General features: G+C 32.6%; 1 protein-coding gene across 1 annotated transcript; it reads left to right on the forward strand.

Annotated features, from left to right (window-relative positions):
• The first annotated feature begins 5,739 nt into the window (after window positions 1–5,739).
• On the forward strand, window positions 5,740–14,630 carry LOC129886522 (uncharacterized). Its single transcript, XM_055961230.1, has 9 exons — window positions 5,740–6,002; window positions 7,234–7,504; window positions 9,376–9,477; window positions 9,604–9,686; window positions 9,782–9,898; window positions 10,800–10,902; window positions 10,987–11,653; window positions 11,946–12,145; window positions 14,323–14,630. The coding sequence occupies exons 1-9, from the start codon at window positions 5,884–5,886 to the stop codon at window positions 14,434–14,436; spliced, it is 1,776 nt and encodes a 591-aa protein (XP_055817205.1). The 5' UTR covers window positions 5,740–5,883; the 3' UTR covers window positions 14,437–14,630.
• Window positions 14,631–15,025: the final 395 nt, after the last annotated feature.

Consider the following 15,025-nt stretch of genomic DNA (forward strand, 5'->3'; position numbering starts at 1 on the left):
CATTTTAGACTCTTTTCCGTTTATATAACTTTATCTTATCAAGTTATAAGCCCAAAGGCTAGTTCTAATTTGACTAGACTTCAAATATTAATGTGAAGCTATGGAGTAGTACTAGTTAGGCCCATGGATGGGACAAGAACATGTGTTGAGACCGCCTAAATCCCAGTGACCTGGCCCATCATCTTTCTTTCTTATTGCTTGGCACGTCAAGCAATTTCATGTTATTTTTTTAGTAACTAAGAAAATTAATACTCCACACTGTTTTCAATCTCAATTTATGTATTATTATTTGATTATGTATAAATTTAAAAAATAAATAATTTTTTAAAAAAATTATGATCTAAAAGAAAATCTTTTTTATTTGTGTGGTTATAAATTATTTGATTAGGAATCAAATAAAAATATTAAAATTAAGTTATTTCTAATTATAAAAATATGACACTCTTTTTAATATAAACTAAGAAAAAAAGTATGTCACATGTTATTTCCTGCATAATTTAATTATGCGATCTTTTTTAATAAACACGAACCAAACATAGAGTATTACTTATATAACAACGCTATAATGTTTTATGTGGTAGAAGAAAAAAGTAACCAAACATTATATAAACACTACTGTACTAATTTTTTAATGTGGATATTATTTCTTCCTATTTTTAAAAACCCAAATACACCTTAGATGATCAAATTAAGGAGAAAGCTAGTTGCATATATAGCCACTATAAGAGGTGTTGGTGCATATCTCAATCACTTCAAAGTGTTTAATAAGAGAACTTACTATAAGAGGTGTTAGTGCATATCTCAATCACTTCAAAGGACAAGTGAAGGTTGCTCAGTTGGTTAAGCACCTCCACCCACGATCGGTATGTCCTGGGTTCGAGTCACACTGGAGGGGAAGTGTGAAAACACTATAAATTCTCCAAAATAGGGGGGTAAAAAATAATAATAATAAAAAAATAAAAAAAAAAAAAAATCACTTCAAAGTGTTTAATAAGAGAACTTGAATTAAAGAGGGAGGTTTTATTTTTTTGTTTTTTCAATGGGTGTTCGGAGTTCGTGGAGCTTCGATTAAATTTGGCTCATGAATTGCAGAGTCTATTTGAGGATGACGCAGTCAATATGATTTTTTTATAATTAAGACTCAAACTCAAGACCTCTAATTAAAAATGAAGCAGTTTCATCACTGCACCACAACCCTCGTCGGTAAGGCAGGAGGTTTTGCGCCTTTGTTTGTGCTTCGCTTCATCACTATCTCTGTACATAGTGCTTTCCTTTCTGCTCTTTTCTTTCTTTATCAGATTGGACTGGTACATATGCACAGTCTCACGTAGACACTACCAATTCCATCATTGTATTAAAGGAAAATAATGGGTTCCAAGATTAAAGGTATCATGTATGGGAGTAGAAAAATATTTTCTCAGAAAAGGTATTTTTTTTTAAAATTAGAAAAATAACTTTAATATTAACGAAAGAAAAATAAATCGCACTGTGTTTTTCACCCATCCATACCCCAATTTGCGCCACTGACAACCACCCCACCCCACCCCATGTCCATCCTCCAATCCATCCTCATAATTCATCTTAAATATATACAAATAAATTTCTGTTTAGGGTCAAAATCACCCCCCAAGTTTGATTTAAAAATCAAACTCCATCCCTACTTTCAATAATAATCATTTCCCCCCTTATTTTAATTAAATTTTCAAAATGCCTATTTTACCCTTTGTATTATTCACCTTTGTCATTTATATTTTACTTCTTTAAAACCATGTTTTTTTATTTTTTGTTCTAGGTAACAAATTTTCTATTAAAGGCAAAAAATATTTTTTCTATCCGAAAAGTAAAAAAAATTCTAATTGAATATATAAATTACTGATGTTCTATAATGAAATAAATGAGTAGAGTAAAAAGTGAATATTTTAATAATAATCAAAACTCTAATGTATACTATTTATCTTTCTTAATTTAAGTATTTATAGATTTTTATTTAAGCACATTAAAATTATAAGTAGAACAATTGTTTTATCAGTTTGTAATTAAAATTTTTGTTATTATTTATGATTATTATTTTAATATTACATGTATTTAATATGTATATGTATATAAATGCATGTTTCAATTCTCTCTTATTCTTAAATGTTTGAATAGATAAAATATTTTTATTTGTCAATAATGAAGTATTTTTTAAATTTAAAAATAAAAATTACTTACAATACAAATATATAATCTTTTTTTTTATAGGATATACCTTCATTTTTATTAATATTTTTGTATTATTTTTGAAATATATTTAAAAGCTATTATATTGCCTATTATTTTTATTAATATAAATAGGCGATGAAAAATAGAAAATCAAGGGCAAAATAGATATTTTAAGGGATAAAGGGAGAAAAATGATTCTTGTTGAAAGTTAGGGAGAGGGTTTGATTTTTAAATCAAACTCCGGGAAAATGATTTTGAGCCTTTCCGTTTATATGCCAAAAAGATATTTTCTTGATTTTTTATTAACCCCCCCTATATTTGTAATATTCTGGCGATATGATCGAGTGATATGGCAAATGACTTCAAAACACCCTCTTTTTTTTTTATCAATGCATAATATCATCAAGAAAATTAAGTACCTATGCAGAGTCTAGTGCATCATACAACATATAAATATGTTGGTGTATATATATCATAAATACAATAAATTATAATTGAAAATAAAATGATAAAAATGAATGATAAATATATTTAGGCTAATGTGTGGATATTTCGCTCTCTTTAAGGAGATTCAAGCCCGCTGCGGCATAATCTACACTCATTCAGCAGTTTGACTTATCCCCTTTGGGATACAACATCCCAACATCGTCCAAATTAGTTGAAGAGTCCTAAGCTCCATAAAAAGAGCATCATTTTTTCAACATATAAATACTCTCTTTTATATTATGAATATAATTGAAGATTTAGAATATTTTATTTTATATTTTTTGTGTCAAACTCTCTCTTGTACTTTTACACACTACAATAACTTTCCACACCATTCATATTTCATCTCATCTTATACCCATCACATAGAAAAAAAATACCAATATTTATAAGTGTGCAATTCTCTCTTTTATTGAATAAGAAAAATGTGGGATAATAAATTTGATAAATGAATAGCCAAAAGTTTAGATAAGTTATAAGCATAATGAGATAGAATTAAGGGTGAAATAATGTGTTAAAAGGTTACAAGGTTTTAAGGGAATTCAAGGCCAACTCCCTGCCACTTTCATTGGCTGCTAAATGTTGACCAACAAATTGTAAACTCCAACTCACCACTAACGTCACATTATGCTAACATAATGAGATTCTCTAATTGTGAGTAAAACGGCATACAACGAACATAAGTCCATACATAATGTGGCAATGCATAAAATGCATTTTTATTAATATTAAAATGTAAAAGGACCAACAAAATGTCATTGAAATCAACCCCCAATATGGCTCTGGAGTTGGTAAAAAAAAATATGTATTCACTTTTCATTTTATATGCCAAATTATAAATAAGAACGGATTTTTTTTTTAATACACTCTTTATCTATCAATACCAAAAAAAATTGTGATTTTTTTTGAAAGATGAAATTTGACAATATTATACTTTCAAAGAGAATTAATTCTAAGGATTAAATGAGAGAAAGAATATTTTTTTTTTTATTTTGTAAATTGATAAGTAATTTGGGATAACTATTTTTTAGCAATATAGGCAAATAAAGAGGAAGTAATTGCTCCGAACTACTTTATTTGTTGTCCTTAATAAAATAGATGATCTAAAATAATTGTCATTTAAAAAAATCAAAAGAATAAAAAGTGTTTTACTGCTCATCCTTAATTAAATGCTTTAAATAAAGAATTGACTCTTTAATATACTTCATAAGTTCTATATTAGTTGTCCATTTTGACCAAAAATGAAGAGTAGTGAAAGAAGAAAGCAAGAAGATGGACACACAATTCAACACATGCAAAAAGGTGAAATTATAAAAGAGGATATCACGGCATAAAATTAGAAAAAATAATAAATAAAATTATTTTGAATTATTTAAAATAGATTAACCTTTTCTTTTATATATATTATTGACGTAAAATTGTCCTTACCACTATTTCTTTTTAGCTAAAAAGAAGTAGGATAACTCATCCTTCATACCAACCCTTGAACTATTTGACTCGTTATTTTTTTTTACGGAATGACCTGAAAGACCCTTATATTTGACTTCGTTTGTAAGTTAGACTCTTATACTTATGATTTTGCTAACTGAATTTTTAAACTCACCAAAACAAAATATTTTAAATCCCTTTCTCATTCGATGTATGTGGTGTAGCACAACTACTTACATGTGGAATTTCATGTCATTTTATAGAATTTCATGTCATTTTTAATGCCACATAGGAGATTAAATATTAAAAAATAATAATAAAATTTTGCACATTCAGAAAATTTTCAATATCATGTTCTTCATATTTGCTCATAATTGAGCACTAAATTGATGTCAAATTGGTCTAATTCTTCCTATTATACTTGAATTTTTTTACACTAAAAGTTCACAAACTCAACAAATTTTCATCACAATTTTGGATTAGTTTCATCAATTCACAAAACTCATTTATTGTTCTTGAAACTTTTCAACTTTTCAATATACACCATTACTTTTCACAAATAACTCATACAAGATTTGAAAGATACTAATGAAATTGATGGGAGAGTGACAGAAGGTTGTGGGAACTTTGCAACAAAAGAAATTTTTGAGTTGAAATTTTTTATTTCATTTGAGAAAAACACTACATACAATTAGAGGTGAAGGTGAATTTTTCAATCTTATCCTTCATTTTCACCTTCCCGCAAGTCTTTTCTATTTTTTACTCTTAAAATTTCAAGATTATCTTAACTTCATTCTTTTACCAACAAAATTTGAAAACCCAAATTTCAGAAGAATCATGGAAAAAGAGTTTGAATTTTAAAATTAAAGAAACTAAAATGAAATTTTTTTAATATAAAAAAAGATACTTACTCGCTTTAAGACGCGTGCATTCAAACATTTTTTTAACTCAGCAATATCAGTGCCACGTAAGTTTGGTCAATGGTCAGAGGAATTTAAAATATTGTGTTTCGGTGATTTTAAGTATTCAGTTGACAAAATCGTAAGTATAAGGGTCCAACTTATAAACGAAGCCAAATATAAAGGTTTCGCAGGTCATTCCGCCTTTTTTAAAATTTATTTTGAGGGGGATCAAATGTGTGAAAATATTAAAACTGGTGTGCATTATAGATAAAACTTTGGGGGAAGTTTGTGAAATTATTTCAATTTTCAATCCTAAGAAGTTATATTTTGTATTTTTTTTAAATAAGATACTTTCTCCATCATAAAATAAATATTATCTTAGCAAAGAGAAATTCTCCCAAAATAAATATTATTAAAATTAAAATGAAAAATTATTATGTTAATTAGTATCTTAGTTTTGTGAGTAAAATTATATGTATTTTTTATTTAATTTAATCATTTGTGTTTGAAAATTATATTAAAGGGGAAAGTGGCTCACGAACAAAAAAATATATTGACAAATATATATATATATATATATTATTATTTTTTAATTAGGGGTAGTCGAAGAGATTACAAAATAAAAATCAATTTTTTTTATCAAAAAAGCAAAGTTCAGATAATCATATATTGACATTCTTCCAAAAATTCTTGATTTACTATTGTAATAAGAGAGAAAAAAAAGAGAGGGAAAAATAGGGGTGGGGTAAGGTAAAATTCTTCATTTGCGTCAATTCAATTTCCCCCCTTCTTCCCGTCCCGCTTTCAATTTTCCAATGGTTCAAAAATTAACATTCGAAGACAGAGAAAAGAGCTGCTGGTAGGAATGGTAGGAGGCAACACATTTGCGAAAACCATTTGCTCAATCTGCTATGAGGATCTCAAACCTGTAGTCGAAGACCTTCAGTCCATTTCTCTTTGCGGCCATGTCTTTCACGAGCTCTGGTAAGTCCACATCCCTTTTCTTGTGCTTTTGATTTCTAATTTGCGGATATAGATGTTGCATTTGTGAAATTATTGCAATGCTTTGAATTGGGTATTCTGGGTTTGGGTTTTAATTAGTGAAGAATTGAAATTAGTTGAAGTCTTGTATTGGGTACTTTTGATTTGGATTTTAATTTTCTTAAAAATATGTGAAGAATTGTGTATTTGGGCATCCTTGCCTTGGATTTCATTTGGTTAAAAATTGAAATGCTTTTTACCTGAGCCGAGTATCTATCCGAAACAAATTAACTATCTTCACAAGGCAGGGGTAAGATTGCTTACACACCACCCTCCCCAGACCCTGCTTGTGGTATACACTGGAAATGTTGTTGGTGTTGTAAACATTGAAATGTTTTTGTGACTTGTGTTGGGTACCTTGGTTTGGAATGTACCTTGTTAAAGATCATTTCTTTAACATAACTCATATCTTTTTGCACGACTTTTGTACTTGGCAACTTTGGTTTTGATTTCATTTTGGTAAAAAATGAAAATACTAGGAGACTCCTACTGGGTATCATCAGGCTGGATTATACTAGGTTAACCATTTTAAAAAAGTAACAACTTGTATTAGTGTCATTAGTTTGGATTAACCTGGTTAAAAATTGAAAATATGTGGAACATGTATTGGATTTCCTTGGTTTGGATTGTACTCAGTTTAAAATTGAAAATAGTTTGACTAGTTTAGTTATACGTGATTTGGATTGCATTTGGTTAAAATTATTACCTAAAATTGTACTCCTACTTGTTATGAAAATTCTCCCATTTGTTCTTGGAGTTTTATTTGAAAGTGGCTATTGTTGGACCAGTTTATCCGAAGTTGTTTGTGCAAATTTTGAAGTCTGATACTATGTCCTTTACAAATCCCATTTCTTGTTTTTACGGATAAATCCATATGTTCTGCTTCAATAATGTGAATAGATGAATTTGCATTAGTGTTGTTCTAGTCAGGTCCACCGTGCTATAACTGTGCCAGCTTATAGTGGTGGATGTAGAGCTTTGGAAGCTGGTGTGTGTGTGTGTGATCATGTGTTTACATTACTTTCACACCAATGCCATAAGGAGGAGTGGTGCAATGGTACTTTGCGCCCATTAAATTATAATTTTTTTTCTCAACTTGTCTATCTGGGTTCAATTTTCCTCATGTCTTTCCTATGGTTGTTTCTGCCTCACATGTTATGGTTGTAAAAACCAGTCTTCAGCAATGGTTTGAGTATTGTACAAATGGAAAGAAGAAGAACTGTCCAGTTTGCAAACAGACTTGTACAGAGAAAAACACAAATAGGCTTTTTTTCCAATCAGTTGGTGATCCAAATGATCCTAGTCTCTCCCAGCAACCACATGACTTTGAAGGGGGGACTCCTTGTGAATTACTAAATGAGGTCAAAAGGTTAGAGGGGAAAGTTTTAAAACTGGCTTCTACTCTGGAACAGCAACAGAAAGATCTCAAAGAAGTTAACGTTGAGGTAAATGGTTCATCCTTTTCCTGTTTTGGTTGCCCTGAATTTGCAGTATATAAAGTTTGGAGTTGCATACTGGTTATGCTATTCACTGTACTTTACTTCTAGTCATGAAATGAGAACAGGTTTAGTATATCGTTAACCTGACTAAAAAAGGATTAGTTTTGTAATATTTCATTTGTAGAAGAGATGATTGTAGAAGTTTGCATATCTGTTGTCTAGTTGAGCCAATTTTTTATTTCCATTTTCATTACATGGTTGGTACTTTTTGATTCCACAAAAATACAAGTAGATTCCCAGTTATTTACTCCACCAAGCTCAAAACTAAAGATTTGAGTTATTGAAGGGAATGATAGACTGTTTAATCTATAAATTGTTAAATTTTAATGCTTTTCTGACAGTTCCTATTTTGTCCTGGTTATTAAGAATTTTACAAGCCTGTTGACTTTCTTTGGGGACTATCTAAGGCAGGGTGCCTATTAAGATGCTGTTTTGCTAAGGTTTTGGAGATGCGAACCAGTTTATATGCCAAGCTCTAGATACTGAACTACGAGGACTTTTCCATTGAACTATCATCTTTGCATTTTGTGTTTTGTCTGCATTATGAGTTTAAGTTACATACGCCACACAGATTCACAAATGATAAAGCCTGATTTTCTCATCATTTCTGTCTAACTTATGGTTAATGAGTTTAACTTTTTTTATGCGGTACAGATTCAAAAAAGGGGCAAAACTTGATTTTCCTCTTCATTTCTTTAACCCACCTATTGTTATTTTGAAACACCCCCATACATAACTGTCTCCAATCATCACATTCAGGTGAATCCGGTTGGTTAGGCTAGGCCAAATCAAACACACAGTCTTGCAGTAGAATAGACCAATTTATTCTGACCTGGGTGGTAGACAATACTTGGAGGGTCTCTGAGAGATTTAAGGGAGTTGATCAGCCTAATGTCAATCCCCACTTTAAATATAGTATACATGTTGACAGCAAGAGAAAACAATTCGGCACCCAAGAGTGTGTAACCTTGCGTTCTATGTTGAGAACTATGAATTTCATGTTCAAATTCTAGTGGAAGCAAAAACGCTAAGTGATTTCTTCGCATCTGTCCAAGCATTCGTGGCTAGAGTTGCCCAGTACCTGTGTTGGTGGGAGGTAGCGGGTATCTCTGGCATTAGTTGTGGAAGCTGACCTAGACACCATGATTATAAAAAAGAAGAGAAAATGATTAGGAATTTTCGACGTTGCAATGGTCAAGGATTTCGAATAAGAACGAACATGACTTCTAGTTTTCTGTAACTACACCTATCCAAAAAAACAGTTTTCTTTAACTAAATATCGCATAAACAAAGCAATCAGAAGCCATTGAACTGAGAAACAGTAGTAAGTACATTAATGCATAAAATCAAATGGTAATAGCTTCTGGCAAGCAATTAGGCAAATAACTATCTGATTTGATTAAGGATTCCATCACTGAGTTGAAAACTTTTTAGAGATTTCTTTTCATCATTCTTGTTTATCACATTTGACATGTGTGAATGATATTTAAAGATGGCAATGAGTCACCCAAGAGTTGCTTATCAATTAAATGTGGCAAACAAATAAAATCTTCTGGAGCTGTTAAAATTCCAGTTTCAATTTACTATTAGGACAATGATTTGAATAGCCATATTCTGCTCAAAACCAAAAGAGTTTCTTGGGAGCAAATAGACCAGTTCAGGAAATGTCCCGTGGTGATTGCTGATGCATATCTTGTACAGTCAAGTGTTCTGAGAGATATTCAAGTCAGAATATCTGCCTCCAAATTCATCCGTCCTAAGACTTCTCATCACTTTCTTTCTCTCAACTAATCTTCTTGGTACTGGGAAATTTTCAGTTGTTCAGTTGCAAAGAGCAGTTGAAAGTAGAAGTGGCTCTAAAGAATGAAGCTAAAAAACAGAAGACAGCCAGTCAGCAATTGCTTCATGTTAAATCTCAGGTAGATTTTTTGACTCTTGATTTATTGCAAGTAAATCTGTGCCTTGCATGCTTGCACTAAATGCCTTCTGGTGGGAAAAAAATGTACTCTTACAAGTTCTATGCGTTGGGAGAATTCGTGTTGCAGGAGCTAGATCAATCTACCTTGGAATGCAGAAGACTGCAAGAAAGAAATATGGCCCTAGCTAAGGAGCTTGCAGCACTCAAGCTGTAAGTGAATTATATCAAGGGAAACAACCATTCATATCATATTTTTGTTGTTCTACAATTTGTTATGACTTTTCATTTATGTTTCTTGTCTTTAGAGTCTGTGATGTGAACTTGGGGGAAGAAGAAGTCTTGAAGCTTGCTTCATTGGGCAATGAGGCCAACAGTAAAGAGACAATTGACGTCTTGAAAAAGTCACTGGTCATCCGTAACAAGTAATATTTTATTTTTTGAGTTACTTTTATTTATAGAAATCATTTTTATCCCAATATCGGACTGTACAAAGTATCTCTGTTCCGGCCATTTACATCTAGTAATGCAAAACTTTGCTCTAGATATATTTTTGTTATCGACAGATCTGTAGGTATTTTCTTGGTAATTGATTGCCACTGGAAAAACTGAACAAAATGTGACACATCATATTTGTTTTCTGCTTGAGCTCAGGCAAATCATAATTGACCGGATACCAGAATATGCATGTAGGCAAGGTCAACATGTTAATACATAAGCTTCAACCTAGAAACTCTATCAAAGCCTCGCTTCCCTTAGGGACTCTTTACATCCAACAGAGTGGTTAAGTCTGAAAGATAGTTAGACTAGAACTTTTAGTCTGCAAAACTTAGAGTTCTTGCACATTATGTCATGCTTACATGGAAGTAGTGCTATTTCAGTTTAAAATAGTGGCTTCTTTCTGCTCTATAGGTAATTGTAGTTGTCAACCTTTTTTTTAAAGAAGAAATACTGACTAGTATTCTGAATTTTATTATTTTCTTCAACAACTATTAAGAAGATAAATTTTGGTGGAGTAAGTTATATATTGTGAATATGTCTGTGGACTTGTTAGGACACTTTAAAGTATTATGGCCGAGATTAATTTATCAAAGAAGTTTTGTGATTGAGATGTAGAAATTTTCGCACCAGCTGATCTTTAGAAATTTTCGCACCAGCTGATCTTTCCCCTAAAGTACTCATCTTTTTACATTGTAAAGTTATTTTCTAGTGCTTTGAGCTGTACGGTTTGTGGTTTACACTGGCCTGCTTCTATGTGGTACAGCAGCATTCTTTATATTCAAGTTGTAAGTTTGATGCAAGACTACTACTGTGTGCTTCTGGCAGGAGTTACAAAGAGTTGATGACCAAGTGCAACACCCTTGGGAGGGGAGAGGCTCGTTCTCTTAGTAAGCTTGAGAAGGCTATAGAGAAGATAGATAAGCTCAAGGTAAGTGCTCGATGTCCTCATCAATCCAATTTTGTTAACTTCACTTTGAGATTTGAAGATGCATCAATGTGATAATATTAATAGGCAAGGGTCCAAGAGCTTGAGATGGCTGTTGAAGGAAGAGACAATGAAATTTTGAGAACTTTGAGAGCTTCCAAGAACTTTGAAGTTGAAACTGGAAAAGGTGTTAGTAAAGAACTGAAAGATGTCAAATGCTCATACGAGAATCAAAAAAAGAAACTTGCCGAGACAGTAGTGCATTTGCATCAGGTCACTGGCTCTGGTAATAATTCTCTTCGAGGGGAAAAACGTAAGGTTATGTATAATGATGTGAGTGAAAAAGATACAGCAGATTGTATCATAGCTAGTTCTCTTGACCAAGATAATTGGGAGAAAAACCCGATCCAGGAAAATAAGGATGGAAGCATTTTGGAGACTTCCAGTTATGTACATCAAGTATCAAATCAAAAACTGAATCCCCTAATTGACCATAATAAGGCAGTTCATGAGAGTATTTTTTCAAGGTTGAAAGTAAGTTCGGGGAGTGCAGATGCAACTCAAGTAAAGGTATCAGATAACAAGGATGAATTCTCAGGCTTAAAGAATTGTGGCAAGAACAGTACAGTAAACATGTCGCATGTAACTATTCTTGATGATGATGATCTTCTCCCTCTAGATGACTTTACTCACTGTGAGCCCTCATTTCACATCAGAAAAGGGACTTCTGCACTGACTTCACTTGCCGAAATAGGTTCTCTCTCTCGCTCTCTCATCTTCAATGTTGGTGGGCTGCTGGGCTGGAAATTTTTTTAGTTGTTTAGATGGCGAGGAGTTTCAACAATTATCTGTTTACAAATAATCTCAATTCACTCTTCAGCAAAGCCTTTTAAGATCAATATATACCCAAAATTTAATTCAATTATATATATGAATGGGCCATTGCTTAGACTTTTCTTGAGGGCGGTCATGAAATTCATTTCCTCATGAAAACAGAAAATTACATCATAAGAAGGCTCTCTGACATTTTAATCGTAATATTTCAGGAGACCATTGCTTCTCCGGTGGATTATTAGGCCCTGATGGAACAAACAGGCACTTGGGAAAATGGTGTAAGAAGGTGCAGAACAAGGGATCTGTAGGGTTGCAAGGATCAGGTGCAAATTCAGGTGATTTGATTTCTGTGGGAGCTGATGGCAGAGGTGGTAGGATTAAAGTTCTCCGATCAATAAATCAGGCGTCTATGGTGGGTATTTACTCATCTTCTGACTTACAAATGTATATGTGCAGTTATTTTTGCTACTTTTCTGTCATATTCCAAATTAAGTAGCTTTACTCAGTAAGGTCTCTGCAGAATACACTGTGGATCCTTCCCATATTTTACTGTGATCAGCATCAGCAGTCTGCACTCTGGTTTCTTATCTTCATCACTTACTACTCCTCTAGGAGGATGTGAAATGATCTTTTGACCAAAAAAAAAGAAATGATTTTTCGTACCTTGGAGTGATATTGAGAAAAACAAGAAAGTTTGTTATTTTATTAATTTCTTTGTCCTTTATTTCTTAAATTTTGAGATCCTAATTAGAGGCATTTATCAATTTTCCTTTTATATGAAGTCATGATCTATGTTGCTCTTTTTACTTTGTTTTATCAATGATAAGAAAATGAATCTTGGGTCTAAATCAACCACAAAACTAACTCATGAGGTGAGGATTGTCAAGACCATAGAAGGAGACTACTACTCATTCCATCAACCAATGTGGGAACACCTTTCTTGCACGATCAGGGATGGATATTTGGAGCATGGATAGCGTAATGTAGGGGCCTAACACTGTAAACCAAGCATATGAGTCTAAGTTTGATACTATGATAAGAAAATGAATATTGGGCCAAACACCGCCTCAAGAACTAGCTCATAAGATAAGGATTACCCAAAATCGTCCGAGGAGACAACCCATTAAGAAAATGGAATTTGACCCTAACTCATAACTTTAAAAGCTAGCTCATGAAGTGGGGATTGCCCTAGGCCATGTAAGGAGACAATAACCTACTCACTCCAACCAATGTGGGACATTTAGCATTTAATACCCCAAACACGCAATCCTGTCCTATTGTTTCTTTCTTGAAATATTGATTAATTTTGGAGTAATACAATTTCAACTTACTAATCTTTTGGTTCAGTATAGTGGATTGAAAATCATGAGGTCTTAGGTTCAAATCCCAGTAGAGACAAACACTAGGTGATTTCTTCCCATTTGTCATAGTCTTGGTGACATAGCTACCTGGTATCTGTTTCTGTGGGAGGTGGCAGGTACCCCATCGATCTAGTTGAGGGGCATGCAAGCTGATCTGGACACCGTGGTTATAAAAAAAAAATCTTCCTAATCTTTTGGTTTGTCTAGATTTCATCTCTGAATTGGTTGATCTTACTTCTCCGAATGAGAGAAGAAAGTTAGACTTGTATTTGTAATTCTTATCTGTTAATAAGCTCTTTTCTGGTAGAAGCCTTCAAACTGTATAGGGCTTTTTCTGTTCCCCCTTGTATTCAATTTCAAATCCTCAAAGGTATGCTGTGTCCTGATATCTCTGACACGGATTTATCAGGAAGCTTCTCATTCAGTCATTGTAACTGAATTCACAGAGACACAATTCTTTATACATGACTTAATAGTGTAACTATGCAGTGTTCAACATGATTACCTCTTGGTTTATGAGCAACAACTTTGTTATTAACCTTCATGTGGTAAAACTTTATCTCCTTCCTTAACAGAAAATTTGCTCTTTGATTTTACTCTACAATATTAGAGCTGTCTCTGCTGTTCTGACATGGATACTTTCAGATTTTAATGTATTATAGTATGGAATTTTTTTCTGTTGCCAAGATATTCAAGTTTCCAGAGCCATGATCTGAGTTTGCCAATCTGTATAAGTTATACATCGTGGTTGAATTTAAAGTAACTTAAGCAGTTAAAAAATTGTATGCTTCTTTTTAAGTCCTCTTCTGGGCCACTGGGGTGGAGAGCCTCAGCCAAAGTCGTAAGAGTTCCAGAATGTAAGAAGACAATGGAGCACAATTTAGCTGTCATCTCGTCACCTATGATTTGCTAAACTATTTCGAGCTCAACTACAGAGGAATGACAATAAAAGAGCCTAATTATCGTAGTATCTAAGATAGCATAAGTTCCCAACTTCTCTAACAATAATCGTGTTTGCACTTTTGTTGGAAAGTACTTTGTATTTGCATTTATAACTAGATCTTTTGCTTCTTGGCTGTATGCATTGTTCCTTTCTGGTATATATGCAGGTGCTTGGTTTTCTGTTTATCCATGGTGGTATATACTCCATTTTCTATTTTGAAACTGTTATATAAAGGTTAATGTTTGAATATAGAAGTTTATTTGTTGCTCTTTACTTCCTGATCAGGACAAGGAGAGTGCAGTATCAATAAAGAGATGCAAATCCGGCATGAAAACAGGTAGTTCACAGTCTCAAGGATGCTTGCAAATAGAACATTTCTTCAGAAGGGCTGGTCAATAGCACTATGCGCAATGGCACTTGTAGAATTCTTCTCTGTATATGCATAACATAAAAATGAGCAGCCATTCATTTTTCAGTTTTTAGATTTGTTGTGTTGGCTAGATCTTGCTTTACCATTTTTGACTGAAAAATACAGAAACAAAGTAATCATTGTGTTGAGCTAAGTTAAATACATATCTTGTAGTTTACATCAATATTCATTCAGAAATCACAAAACAGCTACATGTAGGTATAATCCCCCATCTTTCTGAAGTAGGTACTTGTCAGTTTTGTACTTTATAATTTCTTGAGGTAACTTGCACAAGTTGACATTAGATACAAAATAGTCCAAAGAGGATACTACGGTGTTCAAAATCGAATCATAATAGATAATTCAAATTGAAAAAGTATTATTGAATTATCGGATTAATACTTTTGAAGTGGTTTAGAATTTTATAAAGAACAAATTATTGATTTGAGAATGGATTGTTTAATTTTTATATTGGATAAATTGATAACATGTTAACTCCAGTGAATTTACAATATCACCCTCATAGTTGAAATTGGAAACATAGACCATTATGATGGAGTATATCCACTTAATTGTTTT

This window comes from Solanum dulcamara, chromosome 4 (assembly GCF_947179165.1).
Source record: "Solanum dulcamara chromosome 4, daSolDulc1.2, whole genome shotgun sequence".
Taxonomy (NCBI): Eukaryota; Viridiplantae; Streptophyta; class Magnoliopsida; order Solanales; family Solanaceae; genus Solanum; species Solanum dulcamara.

Bases quoted from the DNA above. Each gene is read 5' to 3' on its own strand.
- LOC129886522 (XM_055961230.1), top strand. From the start codon at position 5,884: ATGGTAGGAGGCAACACATTTGCGAAAACCATTTGCTCAATCTGCTAT. The intron at 9,687-9,781 runs GTAAGTGAATTA...TCTTGTCTTTAG, and splicing joins GAGCTTGCAGCACTCAAGCT to AGTCTGTGATGTGAACTTGG. The intron at 12,146-14,322 runs GTGGGTATTTAC...CTTCCTGATCAG, and splicing joins CAATAAATCAGGCGTCTATG to GACAAGGAGAGTGCAGTATC.